Consider the following 11,890-nt stretch of genomic DNA (forward strand, 5'->3'; position numbering starts at 1 on the left):
CCCAATTCAATATGTCATCTTGGCTAGGCTACAGTCCTAGGTTATTCAAATACCCATCCAGCTGTTGCTGAGAAAAGCCTCACTCCTGCTTTTAAAGTCTTTCAGTTGATTGGATAAAGCACACTCAGGTTTAAAACAACCTCTTGTTAACTTCACTAATTATGGACCTATTATATTCACCTTCACTAGTGTTTCTTGACTGAGAACTATCTTCCTGGCCAACTTAACAGAACACTGACTATCGTAAGTAATTCTTCAGAAAAGAGACTGTGTCTCTGTTCAGTGTGAATGAATTATAATATTGAATGTGCGGCTGTTTATTAAATGACTTTAATCTGTCTATCATTTAGGTAATAAGTGAGGACTAGCCCTATGTTTATGTGGTCTAGTTGATTGAAAATGGTTTAATTTCTGTATACTCTTTTCAAAGATCTTCTTTTAGTCTTTAGATTTGTGAAGTTCATAGTAGTAATACAGGATGGGTATCTCTAAGCATTAGCAGAAAATAAGAAAATAGTGGAACTTTTCCTTAATTCACATTGTCTTTACATATTAGCAAAACTTTTGACCTTTGAAAATTAAACAATGAAGTAAAAGTATTTTGATAAGTTACAAATTAACTATCAAATAAATAGACCAATTTTATTATAAATTCAGATGTTCATAAATGTAATATCTTCTGTTTCATTATAAGTAGAAATATTTCATTGAGAGCTAAAGTGTAGCTTCAGCTACAGTTGCTAGGTCAGTGCTAGCATATAGAAAGGGAGCAACAGAAATTTACTTTTGAACAAACATAAGAAAAACAGTCAACTTTTAGTTAAAGTCAGAAGTCAACAAATTGAGGAAGTCAAAGCAACAAGTAATAAGAGTTGAAGCCAGGCAGAACGGAATAATGATGTAAAACTGCAAGAGACATGGTCTATAAACACAATATTTAATGGAGACATCAAAACAGACTGTCAGTAGTCTTGATTTGGGAAGTTTTAATTTAGTAAAAATCCCTTTTAGATTACTCCAAACTAAAGCAGTAGGTTACATATGGTATTATTTATCTGTCTGTCACTTTGAATTTAAAAATAGAAAACACCCATAATATGGATTTTGGAAAACTTGATTCAAATAAATGGTAGAAACTGCTCTAAAGTCCTCTAGTGCTGCTCACTATTAATCAGTATTATACATCAGCTGCCAGGTTTTACCTTTACTCCTTGTGAACTAGTGATGCATACAACTATACACACCTGCTTACATCCTCCCTTCCCCCCACACTCCTCCTTTCTTAGAACATAATGACATAGTCTTATATATAATGCCCCCAAATTTAGTTTATTTGGGGAGTAAGTAATGGATGTCCTTCTATGCTAATGCATACAATATTTGCCTTGTTATTATTTTTGGTTGAACAGTGTTCCGGTGGCAAGACATGATCATTTGTTCTCAGTCACATTCAAATAGTTATTACAACTCTTTATGTCATGACATACAATCTATTTCTTAATAAGCAATGCTGCATTGAACATCTTTTTGTGTGTACTTATATATATATATATATATACATAAATGTAAATATATTTACATTTATATTTTTTATGCTTCTAACTCTGCAATGTAGATTCCAAGAAGTGAGATAACTTACTTGGAGCCATGCAGAGAATTCATATGGACTACATAGTCATACTTTTCCTGTTATATTACTAGTCACATACACTAGTACACGCAAATATAGGTCTCTTCACCCATCATCATTCAGTGTCTTTTAAAGGTAACTTGGTAAGCATGAAGAAACGTTTTCCCCACACTTTGAATTATTAAACCATTACATAAATACTAAGTGAATTTTTAAAAGAAAAAAAAATTCTTCTGGGTACACAATATAGGTAGAAATTATAGGTCAGAATACACTTAGGAGGATTTTTACATTGACGAAACCAGACATCATGAAGGATTGGGCTAGCCGGAGTGCCTCTATTTCACAGGCATATGCCAAAGACTTTATGTCACTATTAATAACATACAGGCATGATTTGACAAGTATTTCTTTAAAAAGCAGAAAACAAAGTTTTTTTTGTTTTTTTTTTCCCTGTGGGAGTTAGAATTCATTCCAAATTGTGTATCTCCAAATAGTATCTCCAAATTGTGAAATACATTGAAAATATTATATATTCAGCTACTTAGATTTAAATGATGAATCCATTAATATATTGCTTGAAATATAGACCAAAGTCTTTGTCTTCCATAGGATATTTTAATCAAAATATTAAAAATAAGCTGGAGTCTCATTCAAATAGTTAATTCCAGCTGCCTTTTGTTGTAATATATCATGAATTATCTCTCTGATGGATGGGCAGCCAAATGCAGATAAAATTAGCTTTGCAATCATTCATTTTAAATTGCTCTTGAATCATTTGGAAGTAAATTCCATTTCAGAAGAATACGCTTCAGGTCTCAGACAAAAAGATAATGGTCCTATATTTTATGATATAAGCAATAATAGTTTAAGTCTTATGATTCAGAAATGTAGAAACTTATGTATTAAGTTGATGAAAATTAGGGCTTGATATATAGTAATAAAACCAGCAACCTAAAGCTTCTTAGATTGATGTTCGCAGCATAATATTTTCCTGCCAAGAATTAGGTGGAATGAAAGTCTATAAAAATAATACATAGTGCAGATTCTTTTCTTGTATGTAAATGAAAGAACAAAAGACTGTGAGATAACAGAAAAGAAATACTGAGACTTAACCTGATGTCAACATAAAATGGCCATATCATGATTGAGTAATGGTAGAATGAGGAAAATTAAGTCAAATATTAGAGCAGAGTGAAATGAATGATATTGTTACACCTAAATCAGAATCAATTATAGTTTTCAATTAATATCAAATTCAATAGACAGAACAAAACCAGCTTTGGAAATTTCACCTTGTTAATTTGAATGAATTACATGTAGAAAGCCTGTTTAGCAATTTAATGAATCAAGCAATTTTACTCAAATTGTATAAATGCAGCTGAAGTGCATCTGAAATGTGCCTTTATAAAACATATAAAAATTTAAGATACTCTGCCATGTTGCCAGAAATAAGCTCACAGTAGGAAGATTGACAAATTGGTTCAAGGCTGACAAATACAGTTCCTATCATGAAATCGAGACTTTCTTGGGATATATATATTAAAAACAGTGATGGGCCCTCCCTGGTGGTGCAATAGGGAAGGACACAGCACTACAAGCTGGCCACAGCCACCTTAATACGAGTTCTATCCCCAGCCACAGAGGTGATCCACATGATGTGGCAGGTCTCTCCTGACCTGCCCGCTGCTCCCCTCAGCAATGTATTTCAATGGATATGCCTGTTCTGCTCCCCACTCTGTCTCTGGTGAAGCCTCTCACTGCACCTATACCTCTGGCTTGTACCCAGTTCTATAAGCATAAATAAATCTTTAAAATAAAATAAAAACAGTGGTAAGAGTGCACTCACTGATCTGCCTAGGAAATATAATTGTTATTTTATGACTTCAAGTTTTGAATCATAACCTTAATAATACTGGAAAGTTGGTTTATTTGTGGAGTGAAATGAATTACTTTCTGGGAACTAATCCCACTTAACAGTCTACCAACTCATGGTAGAATCTCAAATTTTGTTATTCCCAGGTATTACAGTGTCCAGAAAGAATTATCCTCAATGTGGAATGGATTTTTTAGTTCTGGATAGGGTAGTACATGGGCATTGGATGCATCCACAGAGAAAGTGACAGGTGAAATCACACTCCTTCAGTTGAATAGCATTGCAAAAATACTTGTTAGATAATTGATAGAAATCTGAATTTTTCTATCTGAAAAGCCACATCCTCTAAAAAGCTGGAAGCTGGAAAAAAATCTGCTAAAATGAAAACCTACTAATAAAAATGTAATTTCATTTCTCAGACCGTCCATGGAGACTAATACTATGGTAATTTACATATGTTGACAGGGCCAAGCTCATAGGCATGTGACCTGCCCTGTCACAAAGGATCTATGTTTGGTTTGGTGTTTTCCTGTCACCACGTCACTCAGTTCTTAACACTTTTTTTTTTTTTAAGATTTTATTTATGCTTACAGAACTGGGGTACAGGCCAGAGTTGTGGTGGGTGAGAGGATTCACCAGAGACCCTGAGACAAACTGGGGAGCAGAACAGGCAGATCTGCTGAAGTACACTGCTTGAGGGGAGCAGTGGGCTAGACAGGAGAGGTCTGCCATGCCATGTGGGTCAGCTCCCTGGCTGGGGATCGAACTTGTGCTGCAGTGGCTTTGTAGAGCTTCATAATGTGGTGCTTTAACCCGTTGCGCCACCAGGGAGAGCCCCTCTTAACACATTTTTAACAAAGAATCCCAAAAATCTCATTCTGTACTGGGACACAACAAATTTTTCAGCCAGTATATTGATCTCACTGTTGCTCTAACATTTGAGGCACTATAAATTATAAAATACCTTGTGAGTGTTTTAGGAATGATATAGTTGCCATTTGAGTGATATTGCTATTCTTATAAGATTTTTATTGACCTCTTATAATGTGCCTGATGCTATCTGTTGTATGATACATAAAATGAAAACAGTATAGTCACTGACTTCAGAGAGTTTTCATCCTAATGTTTAGCATTCCTTTTATATTCCAGCCTTGAAAATTGGAATAGTTACATGAGCCTATTGGCAAATCATAAAATGCATTCCATATATGTGTGGTAAATGCAAAGGACAGATGAATTACATGCTAATGAAGAGGTTTTTGTAGATGATCATTTAATTGGAAGAGGTTCACTTTTTCCTTATTAAAAGCATATATAAATTTTCCTTATTAAATACATAACGAGTACCCATGTTGGATATTTAATTATTCAAATGTCCCCCTTTATTATTTTGGCTAAGGGTATTGGTTGACTCGTTTGATTTTCAAAACTTAATTTAGAAACAATATTTCCTCAGCAGTGTACTTCGTTGATCTTCCTGTTCTGTTCTGCTCTCCACTCTGGCTCTGGTAAATCCTCTCACCCCCACTGCACCTCTCACCTATACCCCATTTCTCTATGCATAAATAAATAAATCTTTTTAAAAAGAAACAATATTTAACAAATTTTCATGGAAAGACTATTTCTAAAATAGCACTCTATCTGGAAGCTAATACCAATCGTTACCATTTTTTTCTATGCTATGACATGGTTCTCTTGTATGCGTAACTTGATGGAGGAGCTACTTAATCTGGGCCAATTTGCATGATTGGGCCTGGTACCCAGGCCATCTGTTGCAAATAGAGAAGGGAGGATTTCATATCAGTCCTTGAGCCCACTGTAAGCAGATCATTTGCAGAGTGTCCTATCGATCCCAACACATATCTCGTACTGATTCAGGATCTTGAAAATTATCTTTGTAAGTCTCCTTCTAACACCTGAATGGAGTACTAGAAGTGATGTGCATAGTTTCTGGTGGGGATTCATCAAAGGCATAGACTCAAATAGGCTTTGTATACATTATAAGAGATACTGATAATAAACTAATTTGTTACAGTTGGTGAAGGTGTGTCTAGATCAAATTTAATAGGTAGCATTCATACTGAAACTAGAGTGATATACAATAGAAACACTGGCTTTATCAAATGAAGAAAACATTTCTAATGATAGAAACATTCCATAATAAATTGTATATTAATTATTCTATAAAAAGTAAGTGAAATTTAATAAACACCTTGAAAAGCAATACTTCATGAAATACTCACTGCAAGATATACATTTATTTCTCTTTAGTTATAGTGACCCTTTTAAAGTTCCTTAAAATTTAAAAGCAAAGTTAGCTTGTCTATGCATTTTCTAACTACATTGTTAAATCATTGATGTTTAACAGAACTCATTTTAGTTTTAAAGCTATGTGTGATGTTCTCAGTTTCCGTTAATCTATACAATAATTTACAATAAAATAATCAGAAGGGAAAGATACATGCATTAGCAAGGCAAGGTAATCAAATTATATTTCTATAGCATGTAAATGCTTAAGTGCCTTCGGTGTTTTATTGAATAAGGTGAGGTAGATGCAGACATCTAATTATCTTGCCATCATCATTTCTTTCAAAGGAACAGGTATCATCCTTAAAGGCAATAAATAAAAGAAAGAGTTATATTTTGCATATTTAATATATCACTGAGAAATGCATATACATATTTGTATGCATGTGACTACACACCAATGGCAAAAAATAAGAAAATTAAAAATCAAATTTATTCCCCGATTTCATGACTAATAATAGGTAAAACCAATACCTAATATTTTACAAAATTTGAGTCTGATATTTTGTGGAACTTTTTTTTTTTTAAAGATTTATCTACATACAGAACTGGGGTACAGACCAGGTGCAGAGGGTGAGAGGATTCATCAGAGACAGAGTGGGGAGCAGAACAGGCAGATTGACAAAGTACACTGCTGAGGGGAGCAGCAGGCAGGTCAGGAGAGGTCTGCATGCAATGTGGTCACCCCTCAGCCAGGCGGGGATCGAACTCATGCGGAAGTGGCTTTAGCTTCTCAGTGCTGTGCTTTAACCCGCTGCACCACCAGGGAGGGCCTGTTTTGTGGAACTTTATTGATTATTACATATGACAATAAGTGCTTCAGAAGAAAAAACTTATTCAAGGATCAGCTTTGCACTGATGGAGCCATCAATACTTCAGTTACCCACCCCTTTGCCTTTCTGAGCAATGCTTATTTAAACTGTCTTACGTGTTCTTGCATATTGACTAAGGAAGCTGAAATTGATGGAAATAAATTTATTCTTTAGGAAAAGCTGACAGTTTGTGTTCTTGATGTTTAACAATAGAAAAACTAGAAATGATCCCCTGCCAAAGAAAATGAAGAAAGTTAAGTGAGAAAGAAAGCTAGCTGCAAGAAATATCATTTGCATTCCAGTGTCAGATTTATAATTGTGGAACAGATTTGAAAGCCAGTTTTGTCTCAGATGCAAGTGAAGCCAAACAGATTGGCAGAGACTGAACATCAATACTATTTGACAGCTGGATAAAAAAGTCCCAGGCCATATTTCTGAGTGGACAAATGTTCACTTTAGTAATGGCTGTCTCCCATTGGGCAACAACTAAATAAGCAATGAAAAGTTTTAAGGTAACATCTGAGCAAACAGTCTTTAACTACCAATATTATGTCATATATTTGTTACTGAACTACCATTTAAAGAAGTTGTAAAACTTCTAATATTTATTTCAAAGTATTAACCAAGGGTGCTTAGTCAACTTAGGAAATTAATACTAATTTTATTCTAGGTTCCTCATAGGAAGAGACTTACCAGAGTTAACTTACTTATAGCCTAATAGTAAAACTCTTTATCTTGAGTATTGTGAAATATAATTATAGAGTTTTTACAGGTCAGTTTTATTACTATTTTCTGTTTTTAATTTAGAATCATGTAAAACCCAAGTTAAACATATCTCAAAGTATACAAGAATTTTGGGTGATTTTTTTAAATTATTACAAAAGTTTATTTTTACATCATTTTGCACATTTTTTTTCCATCTCGATGGATTTTGGATGATTTTTTACTTGTATATATTCAGTACTTTTGGAACAACAAGGTGGGAGAAATATCTTTGATAATTTTCAGTTCTATAAAAAGTAAGATTATCATTGTTCATAAAAATCTGTAGTGAAGTAAGATTGGCTAGTCAGAGGACACATGCAACATTTGAGGTAATTTTTCAGTGTCCAAAGGGCATTTTTGGGTTCTCTTATTGGCTACCTTGTTGTTATTATCCATATTTCCAGTACTTAGCATATTAGTGATCTTGATAAATAGTTTGGTTGAATGAGTGATTATATAACACAGTGACAACTTTTGAAAATAATAATAGACTTGGATTTGAACTTAAAGATCCTTGATTTATCTTTCTGGCACTCCTACTCAGCCAGCTCCTGGCAAAGAATTCCAGCTTTACATATGAAGCTAATACTTTTCAGTTAATTTATGAAGTTGTTTTTGTTCTTTATCAAAGCTAGAGACTCACACTGTGCTATGATTGGTGTAGCAACATATTAGGAAAACCACCATTTTTGAGTGAGACAAACCTGGGTCCTGACCCCAGTACTACTACTTTACAATCTGTGCCCTCAGAATATGCTCTATCTTCTCTGATGTCAAGTTGTGTCATGCATCAGTAGAGGATGAGAACCTATATCTTTAATTGAGTGACCAGTCATCAGCCTACTGCCTGGACATAACAGCTACTCAAAATACATAACTAGGTCATTTATGAGTCATTATTTTTAAAAGAGAGTAGCACATAAAAGAAAAAAAATGACTAATATATGTTGAACATTGTCTACTTTCTTCTTGTTTTAATAGATGATGACTTTTTTCATGAACTCCCAGAAACCTTTCCATCGGACCCACCTGAGCCTCTGCCGCATTTCCTTATTGAGCCTGAAGAAGCTTACATTGTGAAAAATAAGCCTGTGAACCTGTACTGTAAAGCCAGCCCTGCCACCCAGATCTACTTCAAGTGCAACAGTGAATGGGTTCATCAGAAGGACCACATAGTAGATGAGCGAGTAGACGAAACCTCCGGTGAGTTTTCTACTGCATGTGGGTGGCAGTTTAGGACTCATTTGTTCAGTAGCTTGGCATAATGGTCATACTTATTCTTCTGATTAGTAAAACTGAAAATGAAGTTACTATCCCATGGCAAAGTTCTTTGAATCACTCTGGTTATGACTTGGTCCTTGTGGTTCAAAGTAAAATATGATTCATAACCTTGACTTTTATGTAACTGTTTGGAATTCAAACATGGGTCATGCTATCAAAGATAAATAATGATAAATTGTGGGAATATATAGACTGAATTAATATTCAAGAACTTAGTACAAGATGCCTTGTATATCACATGGTTGGCCAATCTGGTGTCTCTGAAACCCAAACCTCAGAACATGAGCCACAGGGCAAGACGGGCTTTACTGAAGCCACCACCTAAGTGGCTGGCGCCACTGGCAGCAGCAATGGTGGGCCTGCCACTGTAAAAGTCACAACTGTAGGAATTCCCACCTGTCATCAAGTGGGTTTAAATGCAGAGCTCCTTCAGCTCCTGTGGCAGAGAGGGAGTTTCCCAAAGACTCCCCACAGGGCTGTCTCTGGGAAGCCCTAGGCTGTCCCTCAGTGGGAAGCTGCAGGATGGCTACACAGAGGTCCACCTCAGTGGGCCAGCGCTGGTTGAGTTTGAGTACCAGAGTTCCCCAACTCTTGGGGCTTAAGTCCCAGGCCCCAGAAGCTTACTTGTGGGCAATGCAAGTGGCTGTGAGGTGGTCAATCAACATTTTACCACCTGCCATCACTGGCCCCACTGGGGTTCAGGCTGCTGCCAACAGAGGCCAGCAGTGCAGCAGGCAGCAGTGGTTCCCCAACCTTGCTACTTGGGTTATGAAGCCCCACTGTGGTTGCAGGGGCAAGGTTCTGGCTTGCAGGGTGTAATGTGAGGCCCCACCGGAGCAGCTGCAGTGCTGAGGCTCCCTGCAACCACAGACAATAGAGAGGCCTGTGCAGTCCTAGCCCACATAGTGGGCTCCCAGCAAAGCCCACTCTGCACCCCCAATGCTGTCAGTCACCACTCCCCTTTTATGTTGCTATACTCAGCTCCACTAACAGGGAACTGGGTGCAGAGTGCTCCCCACCCCACTGAGGCCCACTCTGGCTGTGGGTCCTTGAATCCCACCAGCCCATGAGCCTGTCCTGGGTCTGTGCAGGCGCTACATTTTTCCTTTCATATTTCGTACCTGGACAGTAGAATGGACCAAGATGTGAGTCAAATGAACAAACCCAGTTCAGTCAGGTTAGTATTTAATTACTCTGATCAAATATCAAAAATGAGCTATTTGCTATTAAATGATCCAATCTGTCACAAAGGATTAGAAATGGCCTCATCTAGTACATATGGTGGGCGGCCTTGCAAGAGGATGTAAGGCAGGGCAGAGCCAGCTAGGAATACTGTTCCCTGAACTTCAGAGAAAGAAGAAACAAGAAGGTTCAGCAACTGACCTCTGAAGAATGAATTAGCAGCCAGTAGCCAACCTCAAAAAAGAAGCTGAGACTATCACTCACAGTGAGCTGCTGCACTGACTGTAGTCTCAAGGCATACCACTGGCTCTGGTCTGGTGTCTTGGACAGCTGTTTGTTGTTGATGTAGGCCAAGGACTCACTTAGAGCAGTTCATGCTGGTGTATCTGACACCTAGTCATGGGGACCATGTGGCTGGCATTACTGGCCAGTGCTGCCCAGCGCTACTGACAGGTGACTGGCACCCTGTGTCCAGGTAATAGCTGAGAGCTGTGCACTGTTCCTAGTTGTCTATCACCATCTTCCAATGTTATCGCCTCCATTATTGTCCAACTCAGAGGCCGGTGCTGCCCAACCTAGCCTTCAGACTATTGCTGTGGATGCTGAGAAGTCATCTCAGAGACCTCACCGCTGGGCACCTCCAGCTACAAGTGAATCCTGGTCTACTGACTGTCAGTGCGCCCCAGACTCCAGGACCTCATTGATGAGGCCACTCTTTTGAATGAGTGTTCTTTGTTTGAGACTTGTGGACACTGTCTGGGGTGAGATAGTTGGTCACTTGTAGCCCTAGAAACTCTTTGCTTCCCCTCTTTGTTAGGTAAACCCCACTGTTGTTTCCTTAACCTGAGTGATCTTGCAATTGTGTGCATAGGTGAGAACCCAAAGCCTGTGACCCATCCTTTACTTGGACACTGTCCTTTACTGTCCTTTTGATGCTCCAGCTATAGTTTTGGCACTGTTTAATCAGGTCTAGATATTCTGGGTTGAGCAGTCAGCTCACTTAAACTAAACATGCTTACATCAGCATCAAATGTTAATGTCTAGTCCTACTTATATACATTTTTTTTAATTTTAAGATTATTTATGTGCACAGAAGTGTAGGGACGGTGAGAAGATTCACCAGGAACAGTGAGGGGAGAAGAATAGGCAGATCGATGAAGCCCACTGCTGAGAGTAGCAGTGGCTGGGTCAGGAGAGGTCTGCCGCACCGTGTGGATCACCTCCGGGGCGAGCAGGGATGGAACTCATGCTGAAGTGGCTTTAGCTTCTTTGTTCTGTGTTTTAACCCACTGTGCCACCAGAGAGGGCCCTTTACATATTATGTTAATAACTTGTAAATGTTATAGATTCCAATTATTCTGTGTCCTCAACTCCAAGATTAATCTTAATTGCTTAAATCTTAACTAAAGTTAAAATGAGAGCAATTGAGAATAGTGACATAAAGAGATTCATAAAGAGATGTGGTAGATTTAGCCACAATCTGAATGGATCTTGATCAGTGTGATTTTGCTCCTGGCATGGTTAAAACTCCTGGCTTTATCGCTCTGTAAATATCACCCTCACCAGTAAAATATTAAAGACATAGAGAGGATGTTAGATTTTAATAACCTGCAGGGTTTAGCCTGGCTTTAAAGGAAGCTTTGTTGAAAGTAATATTTTGCTACATGGTGGGTAAGTTAAGATAGGTGAGAAATCTAAAATTATTTTAAACTGAAAAGGTATATATATATATGCACACATATGTATAAATGTGTGTGTGTGTGTGTATATGTTTTACTGTGTTTTAAATGTTTTGCTCTACAAGAAAAAATAATTTGAAATTTCAGATCTGTATTACAGACATATATTTCAAATATTATGAAACCCACTGATCAAGATTTCTAAGCTATATGTGACAAAAATGGAAGCATGTAACTAGCTTCATATTTCTTCACAATTACCTTACATACCAGAAGGATATTTCAGAATCCAAATTATGCTTTGCTGGTATTTGTATCCAAATGTTGTATAAACAAAGGGTGTATAGAGGATTAACTA

General features: G+C 37.2%; 1 protein-coding gene across 2 annotated transcripts in view; it reads left to right on the top strand.

Annotated features, from left to right (window-relative positions):
* The window catches only part of UNC5C (unc-5 homolog C (C. elegans)), a 373,518-nt gene that overhangs the window by 206,990 nt on the left and 154,638 nt on the right, over positions 1-11,890 (top strand). For both annotated transcript variants that reach the window (XM_004681110.2, XM_004681109.2), the window contains exon 2: positions 8,372-8,593. In XM_004681110.2, coding sequence (XP_004681167.1) covers positions 8,372-8,593 — 222 coding nt within the window. The remainder of the gene's footprint in view (positions 1-8,371; positions 8,594-11,890) is intronic.

Source organism: Condylura cristata, unplaced genomic scaffold, assembly GCF_000260355.1.
Source record: "Condylura cristata isolate star-nosed mole 26May11 unplaced genomic scaffold, ConCri1.0 scaffold00012, whole genome shotgun sequence".
NCBI classification, from domain to species: domain Eukaryota; kingdom Metazoa; phylum Chordata; class Mammalia; order Eulipotyphla; family Talpidae; genus Condylura; species Condylura cristata.